The sequence below is a fragment of the Cataglyphis hispanica genome, chromosome 17, assembly GCF_021464435.1.
Source record: "Cataglyphis hispanica isolate Lineage 1 chromosome 17, ULB_Chis1_1.0, whole genome shotgun sequence".
NCBI classification, from domain to species: Eukaryota; Metazoa; Arthropoda; class Insecta; order Hymenoptera; family Formicidae; genus Cataglyphis; species Cataglyphis hispanica.
This window is the reverse complement of record NC_065970.1, coordinates 229,928-245,981: the sequence shown is the minus strand read 5'-3', so window position 1 is coordinate 245,981 and position 16,054 is coordinate 229,928. Positions and strand designations below refer to the sequence as shown.

At 36.0% G+C, this 16,054-nt stretch overlaps 1 protein-coding gene across 17 annotated transcripts; it reads right to left on the bottom strand.

Moving 5' to 3' along the window:
* Positions 1-1,004: 1,004 nt before the first annotated feature.
* LOC126855938 (zinc finger protein 271-like) lies at positions 1,005-15,480 on the bottom strand. 17 transcript variants are annotated; one of them, XM_050604029.1, is made up of 12 exons: positions 14,959-15,241; positions 13,582-13,687; positions 12,345-12,758; positions 11,277-11,797; positions 11,067-11,208; positions 10,648-10,980; positions 10,315-10,559; positions 9,796-10,061; positions 5,700-5,921; positions 3,750-3,833; positions 3,448-3,665; positions 1,005-2,902 (listed from the first exon to the last, which is right to left on the bottom strand). In XM_050604029.1, exons 2-12 carry the CDS (start codon positions 13,630-13,632, stop codon positions 2,426-2,428), a joined length of 2,973 nt encoding a protein of 990 aa, XP_050459986.1. In that variant the 5' UTR covers positions 13,633-13,687; positions 14,959-15,241; the 3' UTR covers positions 1,005-2,425. The 17 variants fall into 17 exon arrangements, with proteins under 17 accessions (XP_050459986.1, XP_050459988.1, XP_050459981.1 ...); XM_050604031.1 differs by having other exon boundaries at positions 5,784-5,921; XM_050604024.1 differs by lacking the exon at positions 14,959-15,241 and adding an exon at positions 15,256-15,479 and having other exon boundaries at positions 3,448-3,833.
* Positions 15,481-16,054: the final 574 nt, after the last annotated feature.

The following is a 16,054-nucleotide window of genomic DNA, read 5'->3' as shown; positions in this document are numbered from 1 at the left end:
GAATTCAATTTATTTATCAGTTTATCGGTTCGCCTATATATTCAAGATCGGATATTAGTGGTGTCCGTTTGTTCGCAGTTGAATCGTTTTCCTAAACAAAATGTGCAATTGAATCATATTATATACTCCAACGTAGTAACTAAGATTAAAAATCATAGCGACGCCTAAGTCAAATAATTTAATGCACACAAATATCTGTACATTATACTTTCATGTTGATATATGTCATTTTTTTTAAATTGGAGTTTAATTCTTCGATTATTTATCACCAAATATTACGACTTTATGTTATTTTAATAGCAAGATTCACTATGCCAAGATATTAAATATATCAGCTGAGAATTATAGAAATGTATTAAAGAAACAACACTGATATATAGATGGATTACTGATATCTATTCTCACTTAAATATTCCATCCTCGGAAGATCAACGATATTAAAGGAAAATTTAAACATATAATATTGCTCTAAAAATAGATATTTAAAAATGTATAAGATAATTCATAACCATAATAAACATAATAAAAATCTGAACTGCCATAAAATAATTGTGAAATGTCATTTTTTTTAAATAGTATCAAGTAAATTTCCAACTGCTTTAATTCGTAAAATGCCTGGACTATATAATTTAATATGAGTAAATAGAAAGCCAAGACAAGAAAGAAAATATTGCTTGAACCACGTCAACGCAAAAATATTTTCCTCTAAGATAACAGCGCTCATCAGTAATCCATGTATATATATGTATATATATGTATATATATGTATATATGTATATGTATATATGTATGTATATATATATATATATATATATATATATATATATATATATATATATATACATACATATATAAAAAAGATTGTTCATAAAAAACTACATCAATATTATATATATATATATATATGTATATATATGTATATATATATGTATATATATGTATATATATGTATATATATATATATATATATATATATATATATATATATATAAATATTGATGTAGTTTTATGAACAATCTTTTTTTATATAACAAAAGTATGGCATTTCTCTGTTTGCAAACATTGGACCCACTTTAACTTATTGAAATATCTCTGGATCCAATAAAATTGTGCAATTATCATCAAAGTAATAATTTTAACGATAAACTTTTATACAAAAAAGTTATAGAGTTAGTAATTATTATGTGCAAATAATAATCATAGTCAAAGTGTGATTATAATTATCAAAATTAATCTTTACTGTTTAAAAATAAACTTTACTTTTTTGATTCGCGTTTAAAAAATTATCTGTATTCCATTGTTGGATAAAACGTATTTGCAAATAACGATTTACCAACATATAGTTTTCACAGAAAAATATTAGTAATATATATTATTAATATATGTGTGTGTAGTATTAGTATATATTATATATGCTGATATATATATAGAAAATTATTATATATGCTAATACTAATATATATATATTAACATATATAACATAATATATATTATATATGCTAATGCTTATATACATATATATTTATATACAATACATATTCTCTCTCAAAGTCGTTATTCGCGAATATATTTTTTCTGACAGTACTATATGTGCCACCACAATTCCCGAAAACTTCACTAACTGGCGAATTCATACGGATACACTCTTCTCATATGAAAATAACATACAAACGTAATAGTCCGAGACATTCGCCATCGACCTTATATAATTAGTGCCTTTTTTGTTAAAATTACGGAAAATTACTAAAGTACAATATTAACGAAGAAGAACTATTACATATACATATTTAATTATTACATCACATAGTCGCAAAGTTCCGACATACTCTGATGCTTCTTTTGCACAAAATTGAAACGAATACACGCCTACACGTTCGTTACCACAAACGACATATACTTATCAAGTATATAAGCATATAAATGAAGCAAAACCAAAAACTTTGGATAATACACCACCGTTGCTGCAAGTCAAGCAATCGTGCGTTAATATTCCAATATATGTTTTATGCGCATATCACTGAACGATCGCTTTATATCGTCCCGAATAAAGTTCACTGCAAATTCTATGAAATAAAAATGGTATATATAAACTGTCGCAGAATCGCAAATGGATTGCGCAGTATGCAAGACATGATGATTCAAATATATGGTGTATATTAATAATCCCATATATTAATAATTCCACTTTAAGTTTCCTTAAGGAAACAACGAATGGCGCACAATCTTTACACTTCTTCGACACAATCGTATATATTAAATATACGCACACAGCATATATCAGAGCTTTCTTTCAGATTCCTTATTTTTTTTTCTATTTCTCTTTGTTTTTGTTACTGTTTTTGTCTTATTCCATCCTTGGAAAAATCTTCTATAGCATTTTGAAGATTTTCTGCCTCTTGCTTCTTCCTTTCATTTAGATCACGATCTAATACGATGCCAAGACGCCGGGCGGGGTCGGCACAACCACCGTATGTTGTGGGACGACGGGCGGCGCCGGTGGCGCCAACGGGTGTCCGACCAGGACTGCCGCCGCTGTCGGTATCGGCAAAACACCGGTTTGCGGTATCGCTGACGGCGTGCTAACCTGCGTCGGCGGTCCTTCAGCCGCGTGCTTGCGCAAATGTCGCAACATATTGCCTTTCTCAACGAAGGTCTTGCCGCAATCCGGGCAACTGTGTGGCCGCTCGTCTGAGTGCGAGCGCCGATGTGAGACCAAGTGTCCTTTGCACATGAAATCTTTGGGACACAGATCGCAGCGGAACGGCCTCTCGGCGTTGCTGCCCTTGTTGTGCGAGCGCATATGGAAGAGAAGATTGCCTTTCAGTGGGAAACTCTTGCCACATTCTGTGCACACAAATGGACGTTCACCGGTATGGCAACGCATATGATTCACGAGATGTTCCTGTAATAGAAAATTGAAAAATGTGAAAAAAATATCATTTATTATGCTATGCAAATCCGATCCGAGAGATCCGATTAAACCTTTAGCTACAAAGCTGTGCATGTATGTTAAAGTTAAAAGTGTAAAAATGAGTAAAACATTTTAATTACATTCTCGATTAATATTTTTGTCAATTGAGAATTTATTCTTTTTAACTTATGATGTGTAATATATGGTTGCACACACAATATATTATTTATATACATTATTATCTTGTGCCAATTAATATGGAAATGATGAATGTAAGCAGTAAAAAGTATTTTCATATCTCATAGCCAAGATTAATTAAAATTTCGTTAAACGTTAAAAATGTAAAAAGTTTTATATGATATGTTTTGCTTATTATACAGAAGAATTTGAATCATATTTTATGTTTTGAATAAGTATTATAAAATAAATTAATTATTAGATCGTTTAAAAAATTAAAATTGCAATTTATTTGACTCTATTTTTTAATTAAATATTTCGTGTAAATCGTTATAAAGCTCACAACGAGGCCAACGTACCTTTCTTGTGAATGGTTTAGAGCACACGTTGCAACAATGTGAGGAATCTCCGGTATGTTGACGGAGATGATTATTTAGGTGTTCTTTCCTAGTGAACGTCCTCTGGCAGAACTCACACCTATGTGGAGATTCGCCAGTGTGGATGCGCACATGATTCGTCAAATGCTCCTTACGAGTAAATGACTTGGAGCAGAAGTGGCATCGGTGTGGCGATTCGCCTGTATGTTGACGCACGTGATTGGTCAAATGTTCCTTCCGCGTGAAGGATTTGGTGCAATACTGGCACTTGTGCGGTGACTCACCCGTGTGCTGCCTGACGTGGTTCACCAGGTGATCCTTCCGCGTAAATGCTTTCGGACAGTATGAACAGCGGAAGGGCGTCTCCCCTGTACATATTTTACAAGCGAATTCGCAACGTTTGAGAAAAAAAAAGGTAACGTTTTTCGTCATTCAGAACTCAGTGGAGTTATCCTGCACAAGGCGAGTTTTGCCTGACGCAACGCATAGAGAAGGCATAATATCGAATGGAATAAATCTTGATATACTTTCCCTGTCTTTCTATATCTAGAAATTAAATTTACATATTAAAAATACATACTTTGTATTAAAGCTAATGTACGTAAAGTTAAAACATTCTTAGTTAAAGTTAAAACATTCGTAAAGTTAAAAAAATTCTAAACAAAAAAACCAATCAATCGTGTCAGTTGTGGCCCTCAATCTCTTTTTTTACGGGGTGTAATATATTATAACAATTTCAGTCTTTAATCAATAGAATTAATTCAATTGTTTAAGATTTTTACCTTTTATCTTAATATTACAAAGAATTATTGTTGATTATTTAGCGTCATTCGCAGACGTGAAAAATCCTGTGTTACAGATATTATATATTCGATATATTGCCGTATCCGTACGTTACATCAAAGGAAAGTCAGCTTGTACAGCAATAGATTGTATTCTGATATATATATATATATATATATATATATATATATATATATATAACTTTGTATATATCAAATACTGAAATCCTATTACACTACTATTACTTTAAGCATAAAACTTTCTATTTCACAATTAAAAAGCAAGTAAATATTAATTTTTTCTCGAGAATCTCGTATCTAATCTATCACAATACTCTTAGTTAGCGTTAAAACTAAAACTGAGCTCGAGACTTGTGCCATCAATGATAATGAAATGAAGTTATAGAAGGAGCAATAGAGTTATTTACAAGTCTCCGATATGTAAAATACATGAAAAATTTGACTGACAATTTTATCGAGGATGCAAACGAGAAGAGACTATCAACATTTATAAATGCAAGGAACTTTTTTTTGTGTGGAACGCTGTTAATAAAAGGTATGGTATGAGAGCGGTGTATTAGGCAGAACAGCAGCAAATGTTCTTGGGAATTCAATGATGATGGGAGATTTATTTGCGATGATCAGATCGAGTTAGATGCGCGATGATATAAACATTAAGAGATACGTACGATGAGAGCGACTGAATGAAAATGAACTTGTGGTGAAACTTTATGACGATCCCGTCTAAATCAAATCTCATGCAAATGTCTGATCCTCAGCTAAATGCATCACACACATATACAGGGTGTTTCAATTCTAGCAGATCAATCATTAATACCAGAATCCCTTAAATAAAAACAAATTCTGATATTTAAATGCTGAAATGTACAATAGTTTTGTGTTATGATTAATCCAAAATATAAAGATTCTCGCGATATAAATTTTAAAAGGCCAAATAGATAACAATTTTATACATTTTATTCTTTGTTCAATTTCAAATAAAGTTTGTTGCAGCGCAATGTTCCATTTTAAAGACGTTTTTGTTATGACAGTGTTATGTAATACAGTGATCATTTTATTTTCCTTAAGGAAAAATCGATCCCATATTTGCCAATTGTCAATTGTGCTTTTAAAAGCTGTGAATCCAGTAGAAATGAAATAGCCCGCGTATGTAAGCCAGATGTGTGAAACCGGAAGCAAATGGAGAAACGAGTGTCTTGACTCGTGTTCAATCGCATCACCTAAATGTGATGTTATGCACGAGGTAAATCTCGCAATTCCTAATTGATCTCTTAATTCTAAAAAAAAAAGAAAAAAAAGAAAAAAATATTGATCTCTTTCTTTTTCTTTCAATATATGTACATAAATAGGTCACGATAATACAACTACTCTTAATAGAGATAACGATTATATCGGTTGCCCGTGAAGTGAACATCTGCCAACCGCTCTCACCTGTGTGTTGGCGGATGTGGTTAACAAGGTGTTCCTTTCTGGTGAACGATTTGGAGCAGAAGCCGCATCGGTGTGGAGACTCACCCGTGTGCTGGCGAACGTGGTTCAGGAGATGCTCCTTTCGCGTGAACGTCTTCGAGCAGAAGTCGCAGCGATGCGGCGTCTCACCCGTGTGCCACATAATGTGGTTCGTGAAGTGCTCCTTCCTCGTAAACGACTTACCTGTATAGCGGTAGCGAAAAACAGAAAAAAAGACCCGAAAACAGGCACATTTCATTAAATTGCAATTGTCAAATGAGACAGATAAATGCGCGTATATAAACAATGGGACGATTCCAAATACATATATTATCATTAGAATCATGATTGTGTCATTATGAATCATTAGTGGTCATTATAAGTTATGCGAAAATAAATTTTGCGAGATATTTCTCTTCTTTTTATACGTAAAAAGCATTAAAATCATATCTTTCAATCTAAATTGATTAAACTATAATCATACCCATAAAATTACAAAAAATAATGTATAAAAAAAATTATTGATCGCTTATTAAGCAGCTAATTTAATCTAATTACAATTTGTCAACATTAATTAATTCGCCAAAAAATTTCCAAATTTTGCATGTGATTGATAATACACATTTAGAAATTTCTCTTAAAATATTTAACTGCAAAAAAATGAATAAAATTAGTAAAATAGTATTTGTATTGTAAAAATTTTTTCCATTTCCATTTCTAAAAATTATATTAGATACAGTCAACGTGCGCTTGTATGTACACACGTAACACGTGACTTGTAATGGATCAACGCGCATGCTTACAGCTCTAGAGTAAAAATACAAAATTTCGAATTTTCCACTTTGTAGTATACGCGACTTTTACCTTTACATCTCTCCGCAATCGCGTAACAAAGTTATGGAAAATGTAATTATAGTGTCGTTAATTATTTCCCCTCAATACTTAACTAACGATTTATACAAAATCAAATTTTGAAAGTGCACTTTGCCAAATATAAGATCCATTACAATACTCGTGCGAACGAAATCGATGCATTTTGCTGCAACGTCGACTATTTAACTTGTAATATTAATGATTAAATTGCTGATACGAAACCTCCGCGAGCATTATTACAATTATATTTAGATCAAAATAAAATGGTATTATTAATGACGCGATAAGATGAAATATCAAATTTATTCTACTCGATTCGCAAAGAATCGAGATAAAGACCAGTATCCTGATCACCGATCAAAAGCAAATGCGAAGAAAGCATCTAACATTGCGGAATTAATTTCGACATATCGCCGATGTAAAAATGGCAAAACGTGAATATATCGGAGATCTGAGACGACGAATAATACAAGTAAGCGAAACGAGCGAACGAAGGATAAGGTAAAAGAACGTTATACGAACCGCTTAAATTTACGAAATAGCAAGTCATGCCATCACAGTTCACGGCCAAATGTTGGATGAGAAATAAAGGGCCCCTTATAGAGAGCCGGCCGGCGGCAGCAACCTCGCACGATTTCCGAGGACTGAAAACGGAAGAAAGGGGTTCCCCGTCCCCATCGTCGTCGTCGTCATCGTCGTCGGATGGGAGGAGGGCGGTGGGCGGGTAGACGAGGGCAAGCGCACCGACACGATCACAATTCTCTAAGGTTAGAGGGGCGCCCCCTTGCCACCGCGAAGGAATGCGCACGACCCGCGCCTCGCGAGAACAGAACCAGCCGGGCAAGGAAGAGGAAAGAGAGAGAGGAAGGGGGAGGGGAAGAGAAAGAGAGAGCGAGAGCGAGCGAGGGTGAACGCGAAGGGAGGGGCGGCTACTCGCGATGCGCGATCAATTCTCGCGAATTTTATTTCACCACGCCATGTATATAAACCGGCACGGCTCTGCGGCCGCGACTCATGCGTACAGCGCGTTCGACGTAACTCCACATCAATTCGCGCATACGATTCGAGATAGAGACCTGTGTCAAATCCCATCGATTCCGCGCCTACGTGGCAGCATCGATTAAAAAAATTTTTTTTTTTTTTAGTTCATTTTCAGTTTTTATAATCTCAATTTTGCGGGGTTCGAGATTCGATTGCGTTTCAGAGATGCAGAATTTTCCAGACAATTTCACAATTTTTATCTTTATGAAAGCGTTCAGATCATTTCTATTTTTAATTATATAATTCCTATTGAAATTGCTTTTTTCATGTAAATGTATAAAGAAAGATTTTTATATAGAGTCTACTCAAATCTGGTAAAAAAAAATCTTTGAGAATTCCTTGATATTTTTCAGATATTTTTAAGCAAAATTTCAAGTAAAATTAAAAGATTTATAAAGATAAACTTTTAATGAAGATGAATTAATAACTTTGTAAATGCATTAAATTAATATTAAATCATAGATATATTAATAATACAATTAAATTATTTATCCTCTTTCTTTTAGATTGCATAAATATACTTTTCTCATGGGATATATTATACATCTCTGTAAAATCCTCATTTCCTTATTTAATATTGAAGAAATGTTTCAAGCATTCAGTTCAGAATAAATTGTCAAAAGTAATATATGACAACAAAAAGTAGCTATATATACATATATATAAACAATTTAAAGCTTACAATGCGTTCTCTGAAAAATGTACACACTGTATCGATTCTTTATATTAACACAAATAAAATACTGCTAATGTATATGTTTTTTCGCGTGTATATAAAAACATATTAATAAACATATTTGTTGTATTAAAGTTAAATTAATTTTTAAAAATTGTAAATTTGATTTCAAAAACTAAAGTTAGATTATGAAAAGATTTACTTTTTATCTTAATGACATTTAATCATAGTACTTCACTTTTAATGTTCAATACAACAATAGATTTTATAACATCGAAAGCTATAATTACAATCTTTTATAGTTATATCTTTTTATAGATAAATATTAATAAAAATTTTATATTAAAAAACATAACTTCAAAATTTTAATAAAATAAAAATAATTAATTTCTTTCATTTTTAATATGAAATTTCTAAATTAATTTAAATTAATTAAGTTTTAAATGAATATTTCAAAAAATGAAGTAAGAAACTTCGCATTTATAGAGTGAAAATATATAAATACTACTTCACATTAAAAGGAATACAAACTTTTGTATTCATTTAAAGTTTCACTTATTATAAATTATAAATCTCATTGTATAAATTTAAATTGATATATATATATATATATATATATATATATATATATATATATTAATAAAAAATAAATCACATGTAAAATTAAATTAATATTTTACTTACCTTATTAAGGCTTCAAATTTCATTAAACCTACACTAATTATATCTTTCCCCACCTTTATGATCATTTAATAAAATATATTTAATATTTTATTAAATGTGTGTTTTTATCTTATAATGATCGATTATGGCTTCATACTCTTTATATAATTTCCCACAGAATAATTTTTTTAAATCATATTTATGTGCTGATATTTCGAGTAGAGAGAGTAGAGAGAGAGAGAGTTCTTACTCTTATGAAAAATGTGAGAATTAAAGTATTGATAAATTTAAATAATTTAAACTAAACAGGCTATACAATAAGCTAATAAACACAAATATTTATGAGATGATACATTCACCAACAATATTGATAATGGTTGAATAATTTTTACTGGTGCTCCTCAATCACAATACAAATATGACTATAAATGATAGTAGTATTTCAGTTGCATAAGACTAGGAGAATAGAGGAATATAGATTTTGGTATTCTCATCATTGTTGTGAGGTGAAATTTGAGTGTTATCATCACACAGATATCTATGTTTATGAGCTCATATTGATTTGTTTATTTTTAGAGAATTGCTAAATACAAGCTCATCCCTTTTCTATTTATCAAAATTGAATGTGTTAAATTTATAGAAAAAAAGGCAATTGAAATTTAAAAAATTTCTGGAATCGTCCCATTAAATATTAATCATTGCTTCGTTATAAATTTTACGATAAAAATATTTTTCTGATAATTATTTTTTAAACAAAAATTGTCAATCGCGTTTTTTAAAATTTCGCGCAAAAAGATATAAAAAATAGAAAATTCCATAACTCACCGCATATTTCACAACGGAACGGCGTGTCATTCGTGTGCGAGCGCATATGGTTAGCGAGATGCTCTTTACGTGTATACTTCTTGCCGCAGGCTTGGCAATGATGAGGGGTTTCTCCTGTGTGCCACATAACATGATTCATAAAGTGTTCTTTGCGAGTAAAGCTCTTCTTGCAAATATCACATCGATGTGGAGTCTCACCAGTGTGTTTGCGAACATGATTTACCATGTGTTCTTTTCGGGTAAATGTCTTCGAACAATATTGGCATCTGCAACACAATCGTAATTTTTCTTCGGTTATTTTTATAAAACATTAAATAATTAAGATTCTTAAGAATAAATAGAAAATAATTTCTAATAGAAAAAAAAATGTAATTTTTTAATGATATACATACACACATACATACATACATACATACATACATACACACGCACACGCACACGCACACACACACACACACACACATGTATATTATCTATAAATTTTAATTATCTCGTTTTGAGAGATTATACGAAACATACCTGTATGGTGTCTCGCCGGTGTGACATCTTGTATGGTTATCCAAATGCTCTTTACGCGCAAAACTCTTACCACACACTGTACAATTGTACGGTTTGTCGGTGGCGTGTCTCTTCATATGGCGTTCCAGCGAAGGTGCATTCGCAAAAACATGAAAGCAGACTGTGCAAGTAAACATGGATCCACCCAAATGGCACTTGCCGTGACGCGTTAAATCATTCGCGTTTGAGAACGCTTTACCGCATACCTGAAATCGTCATGAATTCAATATAGATTTGTATAGCTGCATTTTGAATAAACCGCTACTGCATGCATAGATTCATTGCGCTGTGTACCTGACACGTAAACGGCTTCCTCTCGGTATGATATCTGCGATGCACGATGAGCTGATAACGAAATTGAAAGATCTTTCCGCATATCTCGCAAGCGTGACTGCCAACCGACACGGGCGAGGCGCTCGGACCGGGAGTCGCCTCGCCGTCACTCGACTTTATATCAAATTTGTTCAGGGGAACTTGTTGCACGATTGGAGTACCATTCTGTATCGTGGTAACTGTCTGCGTAGGAACAGTGCTACCCACTAGAGTCGTTCCAGCCGCAATTTCGCTTTGTAGCTTGCCAAATACTTCGTGATAAGCCAGGAGTTGATTAATATCTTCAACATTTACCTATTGAGTAAAAGAGAAGAATTTATTGGGCTGCAACTATTGTACACCTTTCAGATGTAACTATTATAGCGTTGTGTTTTTCGCACCTTGTACATATTTTGTACCATTTCGACGCCGAGAGTTTTCGCCAAATCCTGCTCGTTACCCGCGCTGATTTTCACAACCGATCCATCCGCCGTTCTCACATCCATCATGTGTCCTCCTGGCTTTAAGTCAGGAACTTGAAATCTGCAACAACATTCTTGTTATCTATCTTAACATTGACGATTAAAGATGCAATATCTTTTTGCACATACTGTGTCATATTCAGTTGCCGCAATTCCTTTTCCTTCTCGGGTTTTTCAGAATTGTTTTGACTTCCCCCCTCGGTAGTGGAATTTCCGCTGATATTGACCCCAATCTGCGACTGCTGCTGCTGCTGCTGCTGCTGTTGCATCAAGCTCTGTTGAAGATCTTGTGGTGGTTGTAATTGCAGATCGCATTGAACTTGACAGTGAACCTGATTATCGCTGCAGCGCTCGGTGGTGCAGCTACCGCCCTCGTCCTTGACTTTGTTGTCGTCTCGCTGAGCGTTTTGGCTGTGCCCTGTTGGTCCGTTGTTTTGGGCGTTTTGATGATTTGACATCTGGTGATGGGATTGTTGCTGCTGCTGCTGCTGTTGCTGCTGCGACGACTGCGCTTGCTGCTGCTGGTGCAGCTGCTGCTGTGCTTGTGCCTGCATTTGCTGTTGTATTTGTGCATGCGCAGCCTGCAGGTGACTAACGCTCGCCGGTATATGTGCGCCGTCTAAGTTAAGGCCGGGAAGAGATACAGGAATCTAACGAACAAAATACATACACGCGATATGTATTATTATTGTTATTCATTACGTGCTTGCGCACATTAATAAAACAACAAGAGCTTGAAACGAATAGCTTATATACAAGATTAAAATTGTCGATAAAAATGAGCTTTTATTGATATTCGAGCATTCTCCGTTAATGATAGAAATGTATCAAATAATTAACAAATCTAATCTGTGCGTATACAAGATTGTGCAGCGTAACAAGTAGAGTGATAGTTTAGAAAATAGTTTTTATACACAGAGCAATAAAACACAAAATAAAATTTTTTATAAAATTAATGCAATATTATAAATTTCAATATTTGAGCACTTTTCAAATATTTTTGTTTTTATATATATCGCCGTTAGCGGCTGTCATTGTTACATATGCCGCCTATTCACACGCATTTCCGTAAAAGATTGTACATGTTGCCATAATTGCTGCAAAAGCATAAGTCTAATTGCTGCTCGGATCAGAGTAAGCCGCATTCAAATTTTTTAAATCGTTACACAAAACACGTGCTACTACACATTAACAAACCTGCGGATTCGATTGTAGAGAACTGTGATGGCTGCTGCTGTTAACCGATGACTGATGATGATGATGTGCGGCTGTAGATTGTTGTTGATGATGCGAGCTGGAAGTCAACGCCATTTCCTGATTCAATGAAGAGGCTGACTCTTTGGAAGATGATGCCTCCCCACTGCCACCACTCCTATGCGAGGAGTTGTGGGGGGGATGATAGACCGAGACCTGAGGTAGCGTTCCAGGAAGCAATCCGTGAAAATTGAGGACCCAATACTTAGCTACCGAGGAGGCTAACGCTACGGCAGAACCTACAGTACGCAGGTCCGTGGATGAATGAGGGGTACTCCCTACATTGCCAAGACTCGCGGTCGCAGTAGCCAAACCACCTGGGTATGATGGACGACCACTTTGACCCGCGTTTACATCCTACCGATATACATTCAGACATTTGTACAACATTGATAGGGCATGCAGCGGCATGCACCAGGCTGAAGACCAATCGACAAATGCGCCACTTTTAATACATGTGCATCAACACGAATGATTCCATGGATATATTCGTTATTGAAGAGCGTTTATACTATTGAAGAGAATGATTGTTGGTGTTTTCGTGTTATGCACATTGCATGTGTACATTGAGAAGAAAATGCTTTCTATCATACACCTATCAAGCCATACAAACCGATCATAAATAGATATTCTGTTTTCAAGCTCACGTAAGTATATGCAACCTGTTAGAACTGGATACATTAAAATATTATATATACTATAACAAAGATAAGCAAAGTGTTAGAGTTACAAGAGTAGAAAAATCCAAGCATAAGCCATCTTGTATACATTGTATACAATATGCTACAAGCATTTCTAACCTAAAAACTACAAATTACAACAATCTAAATAATTGTGAAGATGCAAGGCAAAAATATATAATAATAAAACTTAATATAAATAAGATGAATATAAAAATAATATAAATATATAAATTAAACATTGCATAACGCGACAATTATTAAACATCGTCTAAGCTTCTTAAATCATTAAAATATATATTTATCAAATTGTAAATCTAATTTGAGAGATAAGGCACAATTTTGTTAAAGCATATTAAAAATGAAACAATCCACGAATTAACAAGGCTCATTATACAAATGTCTTAATATATCTAACATCGGCATAGTGCATTTGTGTAATAATCATTTGCGCATTTGTAGTTTGGTGTATAGCCTGTTTCAATGGGAAAGTACCTCACCTCTTGTTGTGCCTGCGTAGTCGCTGGCAATGCATGCTGCTCACTATTCATCTTCGTTCACTGAAGAATATTAATTAAACGTGTCTGATATACTTCATTGTTCATCCTGTAAAATGCATTACGAAAAATTAATCTCTACATCGTTATAAAGCGCTTATAAATAATATACAAAATGGGGACAAAATGTACATAAGAATATTCGAGATTGAAAGGAACAATCTTATACTATCATCAGTCGTATACGCTTAATTAGAGTGCGAGTGATGAACGCGCAATAATTAAATAACGTAACGCGCAACGGCAAACATATTGAATTCGTTGACGATTTTTATCGTGCAATATCGATTTTCGCAACGTAAAGTGCGCATCATATTACATTATCTTTCCCGATTTGCGCTTTTGGTACTAGAGTACACATCTTCGAGCAAGAGTTTTGCCGTACGCGATCGACGGAATTCTACGCAGTCGGGATCTGCCCGATATCGATCGAAAACGTGCTATTGTCCGCTTAACCTCGAAAAGTTTTGCCCTGCCACGAAAGCGATAGAGAGCAGAAAGTCGTGTGCGTAATTGCGCCCCGAACTCGAGTACGCATAAACAATCGCGTAAAGCGAATGAGCGCTATGAGAGAGAGAGCGAACGAGCGCTACGAGAGAGAGCGGACGAGCGCTCTTGTTCATGACGATGACGATGACGATGACGAGCGAGAAATATCGTGTCGATAAAACCATCATTTTTAACCTTGCGATATATTCTTTCCGCGAGCAGGAAGGGATGAGTCATTCTCGATATGTACACGACGCCACGCCACGCGACAAAGGTCCGTCGTCCCTTTCGATCTTTCTCCCCTGCCCCCTCCGCCCAATATTCTCCTTTTCATCGCGATTAAAATGAAGAAAAATATGTACATATCCGTAATTATCCAACTTTAATCGAGAGAAGGTAAAGATATAAGAGAAACGTATAAAAAAAAATATGGAAAGCGCGAAACGGAGACGGGACGAGATGGAATGGAATCTTTTAATGGCGCGACCCCGCCGAGAGAATCGCCGCGACGGAGAAACAGATAGATCCGTACCAGCAGCACGAACGAGTAGCAAGAGCGTCGACAACGGTGGCGATCGCCGGATTCTCGGCGAACGTCCGTCGACGAGCATCGTTTCTCGCCACCGTCGCCCGCTGCGCGAGTCATCGTCTCGTCGCTGGTTCGTTCGCGGAGAGCAACAAGGGGACAAGGGGCTCGACAAGATGGACGTGCTACGCGGATTCGGGGCGAGGGGGATATGGACGCGCGGTGTCGCGCGGAGCGGCGCGTCGCGACTCTACTCGACTTTCCGAGGCACAAAAGAGTATACGAGAAGAGAAAATGGAACTCACGTGGTGCGCGGTGCCGTCGGCGGTTCTCGCATGTCGTTTTCCATCGGCTCCGAGGCCGCCTCCTCCTCGCCTCTTGTGCCACACGCACACATATACAGACGGACGGGGGAGACGCGCGCTCGTCGCGACACACAGAGAGGGCGGGGAGGAGGCACGAGAACGGAAGACGGAAGAGGGGAAATCTCCGCACAGGCCTGCCACTGTCTGTCTGTCTGTCTGTCTCTCTCTCTCTCTTTCGCTCTCTTTTTCTCTCGACACCGCCGCGCCGTGCTCTTTGGCCGCCTCTCGACGTCTCACCTCGCCATGAACGCCCACAAACAAATCGCCGATAATGGCCACGCGCGCTCGCCCATCGTCTTCTCAACACCTGCAACGAGCAGCCCGACAAAGTCGGGATGCGGGACGGTCGCTTTCGATCGTGACGGACACCTAGTCGCGCGAGATTTTCACGATAATGTTGCTCGCGAAGCCGCTACGTGCTCGCGGTTAACAGAAAATACGACGACTGTCATGGCGGCCCCTCGCCCACCCCGCAGGAACTTACGCGCGCGCGGGGAACCGCTGAGTCGATCATCGCGAGATCGAGTCCTCGAGCGATTTTTGCTCCGCGGATGACTCGGCGGTATCGAATAATTAATTATTTGACAAATGTCGCGCTGAAATATCGCTTTAGTAGCTTGCATTCGTTTAGATAAATGCGTCGACTAGCTTTATCTCGCCGCGTCGAAGCTGCGCGCGCAGCCATCAATTGCGCGCGCGTTTTGCCTATTTCCGCTGGCGGGAAAACCGCCCAATTACGAATGCGTGCAAAGTCAATTAGTTCACTTGGAGATAAAAATTTTTATTTATAGTTTGTTTTATGATAACCATATGGATATAACAGATGAGGACACTTATTTTCTTAGCATTTTTAATTTTTATAGCAATTAGTTTAAAATAATTTTATTGTCTTTGAATCGGTGAAAAGAGTAAGAATATGATTATGCGGGCAATCACTGATTCATTCGCGTCATCTACATCTATTTTAGAATTAGAAATACACTGCTTGTTGCGCTACTCCGACATAACATGGCGACATTTATGGTTATCTCCATAG

What these genes read in the sequence shown, in the direction of transcription:
- LOC126855938 (XM_050604024.1), bottom strand. Translation starts at nt 13,632, where the DNA reads ATGAATAGTGAGCAGCATGCATTGCCAGCGACTACGCAGGCACAACAA. An exon ending in CTCTACAATCGAATCCGCAG is followed by an intron (nt 11,798 to 12,344) that starts GTTTGTTAATGT and finishes TTTGTTCGTTAG; the next exon opens with ATTCCTGTATCTCTTCCCGG. An exon ending in GGAAGCCGTTTACGTGTCAG is followed by an intron (nt 10,560 to 10,647) that starts GTACACAGCGCA and finishes TGACGATTTCAG; the next exon opens with GTATGCGGTAAAGCGTTCTC.